Source organism: Anomalospiza imberbis, chromosome 7 (genome assembly GCF_031753505.1).
Source record: "Anomalospiza imberbis isolate Cuckoo-Finch-1a 21T00152 chromosome 7, ASM3175350v1, whole genome shotgun sequence".
In the NCBI taxonomy this organism is placed as follows: domain Eukaryota; kingdom Metazoa; phylum Chordata; class Aves; order Passeriformes; family Viduidae; genus Anomalospiza; species Anomalospiza imberbis.
Window position 1 is genome coordinate 33,932,874 of NC_089687.1, and position 12,656 is coordinate 33,945,529.

The following is a 12,656-nucleotide window of genomic DNA, read 5'->3' on the forward strand; positions in this document are numbered from 1 at the left end:
TGCAGCTTTACAACTTTTGTTCTGATATACACGACTTTTTGCAAGACTTTTAGTGGTTATATTTAAATCTGATGAGTTCTGCATCAGATGGCAAGCCTGTGAGAATGAACCGTTCACACAATGACTTTCTGGCACAGCCCAGGACCCTTCAGTAACACATCTCTGAACACACTGGAGTTTCATCTGAGTCAGGTGAGTGAAGAAGGACTTATGAAGCACTGGGTGGCTAAAGTCATAATAACTGGGAGAGGCACAGTCTAGCAGAGCTCTGTGTTCAGAGAGGGAAGAAGATGTTTGTTTAGTAATGCCAGGTCACTAACATGCCCAATTTCTGTAAGTATGCCTGCCTCAGCACTACTTTTCCTTACCAGCCACAAAATTCAACATACCTGGTTACTGTCCCTGATGAGTTAACTAATGCATGGTGTTCTCATTTTCAAACCTCTGTACAGCATTTCTGCCACTCCTGTACCACAACCCACACCAGGTTCAATAGGAAGGCTCTCATCAAAGCCAATACACCTGCCTGCTGTTCCTCCTGGGCCGGCGGCTCTGCTCCCACAGCGACCACCTCGCGCGCTCTCTTTCTTCGTACTTGGTGTGGCGCAAGGAAAAGGCTTTGTCTGACAGGTCTTCTGCCTGTAGGGAGACACAGAGAGAGCTGTCATTGTCAACATCACTGAAAACAACACCAGCCAGTATTATACATAATTCTGCAACGGTCTTTTCAACAAACAAGAAGAGGCAACACAATGCTTTCACAACAAAGGCGCATTTACATGCATTCAGTTTACAAGAGCTCTGGCGTATGGGAAGCTGTCATTTTAGCTTTATTTCTTTACAGGTCTGTGGTTGATCTGAATGGATATAGAAGTTATACCCCCTCCATGCAACTAACACATTTTTCTCTGTGGTGAGAGGCAGAAAATTTAGAGGACAAGCATTCATTTGCAAATCAAGGCAGTGTTAAAAGTATGTAATAAAGACAAGTAAAAATTCCAACAGTTTCCAGAGACTGCTTTAGAAGGAGGCTGGGAGGCAGCAGGATTTGCCAGGTGCTTTTTAGGCACTGAGAAATAGGTTTGAGATCATCAAGGACTTTGATAACTCCACAGAGAGGAACTCAGTGAACTTGAGGTGCCACATTCCTGCTGTGAAACCAAGCAGAAAATGGCTTCTGCTTTGAAGATACTATTTCTTACCCAGTGGTTTGCATGAGCCCAAGTACAGCTCAAACCAGCCCTAATGCAAGTACTTTACCTGCTCTAGTAAAACAAGAGCCAGCATTTTAGGTAAAGGATTGCACCCCGACTTTCACTGTGAAAGTACCATCCATGTTTTTCCGATGGCAACACACCAGGAAATTTGTTCCTTACCCAGGGCTGGCTGAGGAGCACTTTGCTGCTCCTCCCCCTCACTCCCCTGATGGCAGGGGAAGTTCTTGGCTGGATCCCTCCAGTACAGATCACAGTTGTTTCAAAGTGCTCCAAACCATTCAAAGTTCACCTAAAAAGCTGAGGTTGGCAGGAGCATTTGAATGCTGCAGCCATGGATTTTATGCCAGCTAGTCCCAAATCAAAAGCTGAGAAATTCTTGGAAAGAACAATTCCTGGTCAAAGGAGCTGTGAAGCTGCACTGCCAGATCAGTCCTAGACAAGAATTATACTAATAAGTTGGGGGGCCATGAAAATAAACTGCCTTTTTTTTTTTTCTAAAGCAAAATCCTCAGTGGTGTTGTACAAGTAACACCATTTATCTTCCAACCGAGCCTACAAAATAGAGAACCAAATGCACGGTCCTCAGTGCAGTGCCAAGTAGTGCCATAGAGACCCTGGCAGTGCTCCACTTCATGTGTTTCTGGGGAAGCCATGCCCATATCCAGTTTCTCAGCACTGAGGTGGTTCACAGCCATTAGGAGTACAATGGCAAAGTATCACAACCAATCAATGTGATCCCAAAGCTTTCATTTTGATTGGAATCAGACACAGGACCCATTTGCAGAACTGTGGCTGCCCAGGTCTGTCGGAACCCAGAATGTCCCTTGGACACTCTTGGATGTTCCAGGCCCAGGTCAGAAGCATCTTAGACCCTGGAATGCAGCCACAGACCCCTGTGGCTTTGAACCTGATCCATGGAACATTTACCAACCTTGCAGGAAGAACAAGAAATCACAAAAGTTTAGCTATTATAGTAGAAGTAGTCACAAAGTGAGAGGAAGAGTTTTTGAGTGCTGTACAGGGGGGTTTAGGCCTTGTGCAGAGGGGTCTGAGTTTTGTACATGGGGGTCAGAAGTTCTAAGATGGAGGGACTTGGGTGTGCCCTGTCCTCCTTCTTTCTTTTTCCTAACTTCCATGTTCTTGGTGATGTTGGCACTCACAGACTGGTATAGAGTGGAAAGTCACCATTCAGTGTAGGTGATAGGCATTGGGGAAAAACCATAAACATTTAACACGTAATGTGTGATATAAAAGAAGGCACCAGCCCCCTGGGAGTCAGAGTGTGCCTTTGCCTGACTGCTGAATGGACTGCAGCAGCTCAGGGAGAAATCTTTCAGATAATACACAATAAACTACCTTGAGACCGGACAACAGAAGCCTACTGAGTCTTTCTTTGGAGACACGGGTTGGAGGAGAGACTTTACCACCATCCTGGGCTCACCCCAACTGGGGGCGAGTTCTGAGACAGGTCCTCCTCAGCCCAGCACTTGACAGGGACCTTAGACAAACAGGCTGCTTAGTTTGCTCATCTCATCACTCCTTGCTGAAGGCTCCTTCATTGCTTTTATTTATTTATGTTGAACACAAACCACTTTGTTAGCTGCTGGTTTCCCTTCATGCAAGTGAACCTAATGGGCTTCCTCCTCTCTCTGAAATTCACCAGCTCTGTCACTTGGAGAGCATCCAAACAGGGCTACATCTCAGTTCACATTCTGGCTTTCCAAGGTCAATGATGTATAGCATAAAAGTGAGAATTTTATGAACTACAAAAGTGTCATTCCCTTAGGGGAAATACAGGGTTTTTCTGTGCTCAGATTTCCTTTGAAGTGGAAACAAAAGATAATTTAGAAAGAAAAGCTTAGAAATTTGCAAATGTTTTTCTTAGCAACTTGCCAAAATTTTTTCATGCTGGGAAGAAATTTCATTTTTAACAAGTTTCCATTCAAAAGTTGAAGTCCACATTCCTGTCCAAGTGAAGAGTTTTGAAAAATACAGAAATAAGCCTTGTTTGTTTTCCATAGCTGGTGATAGCATATTTAACCACTTGTTTATTTAAAAAGAGTTCTACCCTATTCTTTTGAACAGTACATTTTCTTATTTAAAAATTATTATCTGTTCTATGGATAAAAATTTAATGACATCAGAATAAAAGGTCTCTACTTGGTTCACTACAGCCTCTGCTGTTTCCCAGCATTTCCTCTAACAACTTTAGATTAATTTAAAGTTCTGTAACAGGACAAATTTGGTGGTTTTTCCTCACCAAGGTTAGTTTGAAAAAGGACAAAAGAAGTCCCATTCCTCAGTGGATGGATCTGGCAGGGATGTTGAGAGAAAAGGCTGTGGGGAAGGCCTGTTTGTGAGGCATGTCTAATGATTTCACTCAGAGAAAACTAAGCTTTGGATCCCCCCAAGACACTGTAACACACTGTGCATTAATGTTGAATAGCACCAGGAATATTTCTGAAAGGTTCTCAAAACAACAAAATCTGTGTTTCACTCTTTGGCTCCACAGGAAACTCTGAGTCATAGGCCATGAAAACACTTATGCAAAACTAATTGCACAAGGAATTACTCCAAAGAATTTTTCATTAATAAAACAACTACAAAATAAACTTGAACGTTACAACTGAGCCTTTCCAGAAGCTTTGACCTGGACAAAACAAATTAAAACCAAAACAAAACAGGAAAACCTGAGCCACACCCTCCCATGCCTTAAAGCAATAAGACTGCAAATTCATGCATGCAAACCAGGAAACTCAAATGTTCTATTTCAAGAAAGTATTTTTAGAGCAAGTAATAGAGCAGACATAGATAGTAGATTAACTTTTGCATTACCAATTTTGTTCTTATAAGGCAAAATTTCCAGAAACAAAAAAAGGACCCATAAAAGGTAAGCTTTTTGTTCTCAAAGGCACAATGAATAGGCCTAATTCCCAGAAAGTGCTGAGTTCCCATCCTCGGAAGTGTGGCTCATATGGAGTACAACAAACTGGGGACCCCACATTTATTTGTAACTTAGTAAATGCTGGATGCAGATCTATTGCATGGATATGGGTTGTTGCAATGAAAGCCTCTAAATGAAGAACACAGAGAAGACAAAAATTAAGATGACAAAGACCCCAAAGATCAAGAAGAAAAAAGTTATCCACTGGCAGAAATCCCTGACTACTGCTTGACACAAGGACAACTCTGAAGTTTCAAATTTAGCTATGCAGAAGATAGAGAAGTAAAGAAACTATTATGTAGTACCATAAAAAAAATTTAGTTTTATCATTTCCAACACCACCACAGACTACTAGGCAGTGGAGTAGAGAAAAAGACTGTTTTCTATAAAAGCAGAAAGTATATTTTGCCTTCCCTTGTGTTATGTGAATGACCTACTGAAGCTTGCCTTGCCTTTAGCACACGGAGCAATTTCAAGAGTGTCAGAGCATGAGTGCAGAAAATTCCAGCAGGTAATGGTGCTGTTTCCTCATGTCTTTTTACAACCTTACTCAGTTGCAAATGTAACTCAGCTCAAAGCTGGAGGAAGTTGAAGAATTATGATCAATCACCTTTTCTCAGTACTCTGAAAAACATCCAAACTAATTAACACGATCCCAAAAGAAAGGGGGGAATTGGCAAAGGATGATTTACAGAAACAAGATCATTAGCATTTTTCTCTGTCTGACATCTCTCCCCCTCATTCCACCCAGTGGCTGACAGATGATACAGAAGCAGTGGGCCACAGCAGGAGGCAAAGCGCTGCATTGTTAACTCAAGTTATTTCCTGACCAGAGGATGAATCATACAGGATTGGGAGTCATGCCAAACACAAATGTACTGGGTGGGCTACTAATTCAGACATTAGCCCATGAGCTCCAGAGAGAGACCTTCAGCAAAACACACTAAAAGCAACAGACAAGTCATCTCTATGGGATTTGAAATCTAAACAAGAAATCCACTGATTCAATGCAAGCTCCTTGAAGCCCTGAATGCAAATCGCTGTTGAAATTCTTCACTCCTCCCCAGCTACCAGGATGAAGACAGCAATGAACAGTAGATGCTCAAGGGACAGAGTGCCCTTGCTGCCTTTATTAGTTATTCTTCAAATGGTTTAATTAAATATCCTTGCAGGAGAGTTCTCCTGCGTGTGGAATTTGACCTTCTGGGTCCAAAGGAAGGACAGGCATGTTTCCTGCTAGTTGGGAGGGTACTAACCCAGAAGTGGGTGGGTGGAAGTGACATAAATTTGACCACAGATTTCACAGGAATTTCTCAATTGCTCATTGGAAAAGGCAGGGACAGAGTAAGCTTTTATCTTCCTTCTAAGCCCAGAGTATGCTGCCAGATAAGTGCAACTACACCAGGTAAGGAGTTGAGACCATGATGTTCTTTCTCCTGAAAGAAAGGTTATGGAGCAGGTAGCTACAGACCTATAAACCTCTGAGGAAGTTTGTGCCTTTGTGGAGAGTGTATTTTCTATGCCGGGGAGTGACAAAATGATTTGTTTACTGAGTTTAATGCAACCTTCTGCACTGCTACCTAAATGCCATCTTTTTCTACTGCTATAGCAATTAAACCTCTGCTGCAGAGATTTTCTCAAATAGCAGCTTGAGAACAGATATTGTGGATAAAGGCAAGAATACATGTCCTACAGTTGCAATTGGTGATAGTAGCAGAAACTGGAGCAAGATTAAAGATGTCCAAAGGGCAGCAAAATCGACAGGTTTCTAGAAAAGAAGCCACAAAAAGATTGGAAGGACAGAAAATCAACCTAGAGACAAGACTTGCTGGCACATTCACCCCATGGTTAGGAAATGCCTCAAACCCCTGATAAGGGGAGAAAGGAACCCCCAGCTGCAAAGTCCATGGACATTGCCTGAAGGAAAAGGCAGATTCTTATGTCTGGAGGAAGCAAAAATTAGCCCATGATCTGCAAACTTAGCTCAACAGGCAGGCAGGAAATGGTGAAGGTTATGCTGTTCCTGAAAATGCAGAAAAGTTTGCTCCCAACAGGAGGGTTGCAGGAAAACAAATACCAAGAAGAAAACTGAGGAAACTTGCTGGACCCACAGGCAAGATGCCCGATTACCATATGAAGAGCGACATGCCAGGGGAACTGGCCATGGAAGGAGAGGATGAGAGGGAGGGACAGCACTGGTGGCCCCAGGAGACAGTCACACTGGGACAGGCAGCATTACAGTGCTCAGGAGCAGAGCGGACCCTTTAGGATCACTGACTGTGCAGCAGCAAGGGGCAGAAGAGCCAGCCAGACAATGAACAAGGAATGTTAATGGTATACTTCCATTTCTATCTTCCACTGGAGGGATAAGACACATTTCATAATCTGATACTTAATACTTTATTTTTGAAACTTAAAACTTACTGGGATTTGTATGGAGTTGGTGTTTTCAGAAAGAATACACCAATTACCCCAATTACATATTGTAACTACTTTAAATAAACCTAGTGGTTTAATTAAAATACAGCCTACCTCTTCTTCATCTGTTTGACATTTTTCTAAAGGTTGAAGTTCAACAACTCTCCAGCTAGAAATAAGACAAGGAAAATCAAATTAAGTTTAAGGTGCTGATAACAGATGGCTGAAATTTTTATTTTCCTTCCTCAAAGTATATAACCTTTTCTTTTCCTAACACAGTCTTTTAAGATATCCAATACAGTTTTAATAATATTTTTCAACTTAAAAGACAATAAAAAAGCAAATACATATTATGGATTTGAAGTACAGAAGAAGTACATTTAGCACTTCAGGCAATGTGCTACTAAGACGCTGAAGTAAGCAGAGGAGATCAATTACCCTGGTTTTGAAATCAAAAGATGTTATCTTTCTAAAACAAAGGAGGAGAAGGTCTCTAGAATCATGGATTGTAGACCTACACTGTATGGAAAGAAATAAGATTATTCTACTGTATCAGAATGGCTAAATTAAAAAAAAAAAAAAAGCTAAATCCATTTCTGTTAATTCACAGAAAATAGTTTACTACTTTCTTATGAACACACAAAAAAAGACAGCAATCTCCAAAAAACCGCTCAGAGCTTATCATCCTTATGGTATATTAAAGGCCATAACTACAATTAAGATGATATAAATCCACTTCTATTTTTAGCCAATCTGTGCATCTGCCACATCCCTGGGCATATCAGACTATTTCTCCTGTGCTAGCAGCTGTCCAGTCTTCCCACCACTTTGGTCACATGAACTGAAATGCAGATAAAAATCCAAGTGCATGAAAAGATGATCTTTAATATTATATCATTTTCTAACTCCATGTAAATTATATTCTTAGTTAATGTTCTTATGTTCATTTTCATGTCTTTGCAATTCAAGAGGTTGTGAACACACCTTGGAGTAAGGATTTCTTTGTACTGTAGTTTCTCCAGCTTTGATGGCGCCACCAGTGACATGGGAATAACGATGTTGTCTATATCATAGGAGCTCTCACTTCTCAACCTCCTCCTGGAGTTATGCTGAACAATAAAATCAACACAAGAGGATCAGCTCAAATCACAGGAAATACATTTTAGCAGAGAAACAATAGAACTTCACAAGGAGAAAGCCTGAACTTTAATGGAAACAGACTATTCTAAAGTGCTCATGTATGTGTTCTTTGATGATGATTGACTCAGGGGACTAAAGGAGTGTGTGTTGTTTAACCTGTGTGGGACACACATTTAAACTCAGCTCTGCATTAAAACATGACAACTCGCAGAGCACCAGTATACCGCTAGGTTTAGCAAAACCATGGGACCTGAAGCTGAATATCATTGTGAATTTTCCATTAATTTCAGTAAAATAGTGTGTTTCTTTACAGTGAGCCAGAGTTCTGCTGCTCCTCAGTAAATTATATACCATGGACTTCACCTGTATATCTGCATAAAGGGTTTTAAACAGCAAAACTGAGAGTTAACAGATTTTGTGACTCTATTTGCACCATGAGGCCATTTTATACAGCTGCACCAAGACAAAAGGGCCCTAGTGTAAAACTGGGAACATTAATCACGGTGTATTTAATGAAATTTGGAAAAAAAAAAAGGCACAATGCCAATAAATCACATTTACACTCCACTTATATGATCTGCAAAATTCTTTCATAAACAAGGTACACAAAACTCAGTTTGGAATAAATTAGTAAATGCAATCCACTTAATTCACTGTAAAAATGCTCTGCACTGTCATATGACACTAAATCAGATGTGAAAGGCATGTGGCTTTGGACTATTAATTTGCACAACTCTCTGTTGGTATTATTTTTGGTTTACCTGTGATGAAGTGCTGTGAGTGGGCCGAGACATGGCACTGACACTGCTTGTGGGAGTAAAACTGTTGTGGCACTCGGGCTCTGCATGTTGGAAGGAGAATGTCTCAAACCGAGCGCTACTTTCGCCTGTCATAAAAAACAGCAATAAGTAAGACATACTGCCTGTTGGCTATCGGACTGCAGAAATTCTTCCACACAGTAACAGTAAAGTCATTTCTAGAAGCCTACAGTGAGCCATTTACAATTTACTGGATACTAAAAAAAAACATCTAAATAAACATTTGCTATTCATCCTGTCATTGTTGTTCCACAAAGCTCATCCCTCTTATTCCACGAAGGATTTCTTCTCATGGAACAGCTTCATATGGGCAAATCCAGACTCTTTTTCAGGAGCTGTCATAGACTACACACACAGCAAATGCAATCTGACTTAGATTCCCCTTGTTCCCCAGCAGCAGTTGGGGTGCATCTCACAAGTTCTCCCTGTTTCTTCCTTAATAAATGGTAAAACTGGCAGCAAGTGTAACAAACAAAATCAGTTTAGCTCTAAACCAATAGTGGTTTCTTCTGATTCACTGCCCCAGACAAATTGTAATTCCTGTTTACTCCCATTCAGTTCCAGTATAAGCAGCATTTAGAGGGATTTACAATTTAACCACCTGTTCTGCTTTCCTTCTACCTAATTTCCCGTAAGAAAGGAGAACTCAGACTTAATACACCAATGAACAAAAAGAATGAGTATATTCCAACATGGAAAAAGAGGTAAGACTGATCCTAAAGACTGTAGTACAAAGGCTGGTTCAAGGTAATGAACTACCATCTCCCAGGCAGCTCTGCAACTCCCTGGCACACAGCTTTTATTTTTGGCCTTGTTCATTAGGCTGACCTTCCTCATGGATAATTTCTCCTAGACAGAGCCCAAATTAGGAATAAATATGTAGTACTACACTCATAGCACTAATAAGCTAGAACTTGTGGTCCTACTCATGAACGCACCACAGAACAGTTTTCTGGCACTGGGATGATCCTCATGATAAAAGATTGCTTTTTTGGTTCCATTTACAAAAAAACTAAATACTATTGTCAGAAGACTAATGGTAACTTCAAAAGGTTTATAGCAAGATGTTTTCGCTCTTACCAGTGCTCCCAAGTAACTCCAGCTGTTGATCTCAGTGTTCATGGCTACACTTTGGGAAACTGAGAAACACTGTGTCAGCATCCACCTCTGGGGGACCAGCAAGTGGTCAGGGGAGCAGGTGGCTTGGGAAACAGGATCACTGGTGGTGAAAGGGGATAGGGCACAGCACCCCCTTGGAGACAGGCACAGAGTGCAAGAGAAGGCTGTACAGCAAAGCCAGGGCTGTACTGCACCAGGGGAAGGACTCAAAGGACAACCCTCACCTAAATCCAAAGCAGCTTTCAGTGTGCCCCCACATAGCTTTTATTCTCTCCTAAGACTTTCTAATTGATTGGGTGGTCTTGCTTTGGGGTTATGGATTGTGGGTTTTGGGGTTTGTTTTAATCCTAGCTCATAATTTTTATTAATTCATCTCTGCAGTAATTCCTGTATCTCCACCTCTAGTGAAAAATTAACAGTTTTGCCTGGATATGCACCAGCAGTTAATTTTTCCACAATGTTAACTGATCATTTGTACCTCTTCATTCTTTCTTAAGGGAAATTTTAAACGACTATGCTTTTGCTCAGCAATTTACTTTCTTCAAATATCTTGTGAAGAATTTTGCCAAAGGTTTTCCTAAAGTTACATAAATGAATCCGTAACAGAATCTGTTAGGCTTTACATTCTAATGGCCTGGAGAGGTAAGATGCCATTTATCTTTACAGTGGTATGCCAAATTTTGTATCCCTACATTATCACATTATTCTACAGAACTTTTAGGGCACTTCCTATTAACTTACCAACTGCTGAAGCAGAGATTCAGTGGCTTAAAATAGAACAGTAACAAGGGTAAAAACACACTAAGAACTGGCTATCCACAAGTCCTCTTAAAAGTCTGGAAGGCATCCAGAACCACAAATGACAGTACACAACAAATGAAATATAGTGAACAAAGATGCCAGGAACAGTAAATGTTTCATTGGGCACATGACTTAACAGATAACTTTGCAATGTTTGTTTCATTGACTACTATGAAAAAAACCCTTTTGTACTAAGAATGACACCCAGTATTAGAAGAACATAGTTGAACTGCTGAGCAGTTTCCTTTAAGAGTACTCCAAAAATAAAATACAGCAGCTTGTCTCATTCTGTATGTACACTTAAGAAGAAAGAAGATTACTATGCTTTAAAATAGTAAATTATTTCCATGGTGTTCTAAGTCTGTTTCTTCATAAGTTTCGTAACAGTATCCTTTTTGGAGACAACTTTTAATTCTCAGAGCCCAGTGATATTCATACAGTACATATTTTAAAAGATGTAGTAGTCTCTTTCAATGCTATTTTTCTCTTACCTACTGCTGTCTCACTTAGATGCCTTTTCTTTCTTCTTTCTGACAGCTGGTCAGGTGTTCCTAACACCAGCTGAGATTTGGAATTAGACAAATGGCCACCGCTCCACTGTTTGAAAGAAACATGTGGATTATAGCCTGTAACAGAAAAAGCATGTATCAAGTTGAGAAATTACTTTTCATCTGTACAATTTACAGGAAATCTCAACTGCTGAACTATTTATAATTGCCCCAAACTGCTGATAGGAATCCAAATAATAACAGGACTGAAGTCAGGCACCTGGTCCAAATTCCCCCCACTTGTAGTATCCTCCTACAGCTCTGGTGGGATCATCTCAGTGCAATTAAGGAGAACCTGATACTGTGGTCTGAGAAGAGATTCCTCTTCCACCTAAAGCCATATTCAGTTACCTTCTCTGATAACCTGCTTTCTGACAAGTTTACAAACTGAACCTCTTCATGGCAGAAAATACTGACAAATGAATGAAAAATGGCCTTGCAAATGCTAAAACATTTTGCTTTGCATACCATTGTCAGCAGATACTTTAAACTCCCCTCCCAAAGATGAGGTATCAGCAGATTCTCCTCTGATGTCATCCTTCCTTAATAATGTTTCAAAGTATATGTGAAGAGGAATATCTAATTAAAAAAAAAACAGAAATCCAAAGGAATAGAGTCTGTATTAGAAAGATAGCAACCTTTGAGCCAATGAATTATGCACCATTACTAGAGGTCTAGGCAGTGATTCACCCATCACATTCAACATAATCTGTGAGCACTACTGCTAAGGACTGAAACAGACTCTGGAGGGTATTGAGTGAGAATTAGTTTGGGGTCTTCCCTCTTGACCAGCTCCTGCACAAAACCCAGCAGAGCAGAGAGCACACAGTGTGCATCTCCTGTAATGTGAAGAGGCTTTGGTTCAGCCTTTTGTGTACAAGTCATTAATGCTTTTGGAATTTGTTACTGTTGGGAGCCTACAGGTATTTTCAAGGTACATTCCCTCTCTGTCTCCCTGGAAAAGCCTATAGCAGGGCAATGTAATTCATTTTATGACTGGAGTTCTGATGCAGAATTAGCCTGCAAAACATTTCAAGTGGTAAGGAATCTACCCCCTGTTGTAAGGCAAGGAGGCTTAAAAAAAACAAAAAACCTCTCTCTGAAAAGCCTTTCTGGAAAAAAAAGACAAGAATGAAGAGAAATTTAACTGAAAAAAAGTGTCAATGTAAGAAGTAGGCTCAACAGCCAGTACATTCAGAAGGAGAAGAGGACTGTGGGCAGAGCCCAAGGGTGGGCATTAAACTACATATATTAATGCACAGTCTCAGCCTCATGTGCCTTCAGGACGTGCCAGGACAAAAACTTTCAACATATTTTGCTAAATAGAAAGAATATTTTTTTTCAGTTTGATATGGATCTAACTTGATTGCTTTATCTCAACACTCCAAGGTTTTTGCTGTGTTTCCTACTCTACTTCCAAGTTAAACAAAGGTCTGAAAGGTGTATTAGTCACAACATTTAAGTAAAGAGAGAACCAAAACATTTCTCCTATTTTGCTGGTCTTTTGGTTTTGTTTTCTTGGTTTTTTTTGTGGTTTTTGTTTGTTTGTTATTGGTTTGTTATTGAATTTGAATCCATCCTTACGCACAAAAAAAAAAATGAAACTCCCAGATTTCTAAAATGAAACAAATGCCAACAATGTATTTTAAAC

At 40.3% G+C, this 12,656-nt stretch overlaps 1 protein-coding gene and 1 long non-coding RNA gene across 9 annotated transcripts in view; both read right to left on the reverse strand.

Moving 5' to 3' along the window:
- Window positions 1-12,656, reverse strand: part of KANSL1L (KAT8 regulatory NSL complex subunit 1 like) — a 62,760-nt gene that overhangs the window by 3,408 nt on the left and 46,696 nt on the right. For 7 of the 8 annotated variants that reach the window (XR_011000992.1, XM_068196462.1, XM_068196463.1 and 4 more), the window contains 6 exons: window positions 11,474-11,584; window positions 10,949-11,083; window positions 8,481-8,605; window positions 7,564-7,688; window positions 6,694-6,748; window positions 527-639 (listed from right to left, as the gene is read on the reverse strand). Coding sequence is in view for 7 of the 8 variants with exons in the window: in XM_068196462.1 (XP_068052563.1) it covers window positions 527-639; window positions 6,694-6,748; window positions 7,564-7,688; window positions 8,481-8,605; window positions 10,949-11,083; window positions 11,474-11,584 (664 nt within the window). In the remaining variant the exon portion in view is untranslated. Of the gene's footprint in view, window positions 1-522; window positions 640-6,693; window positions 6,749-7,563; window positions 7,689-8,480; window positions 8,606-10,948; window positions 11,084-11,473; window positions 11,585-12,656 lie in introns of all 8 variants that reach the window. The other variant, XM_068196467.1, reaches the window with a different exon arrangement.
- LOC137477435 (uncharacterized) lies at window positions 1,721-4,658 on the reverse strand. The gene is made up of 2 exons (XR_011000993.1): window positions 2,716-4,658; window positions 1,721-2,048 (listed from the first exon to the last, which is right to left on the reverse strand). It is a non-coding gene; the product is annotated as an uncharacterized lncRNA (long non-coding RNA).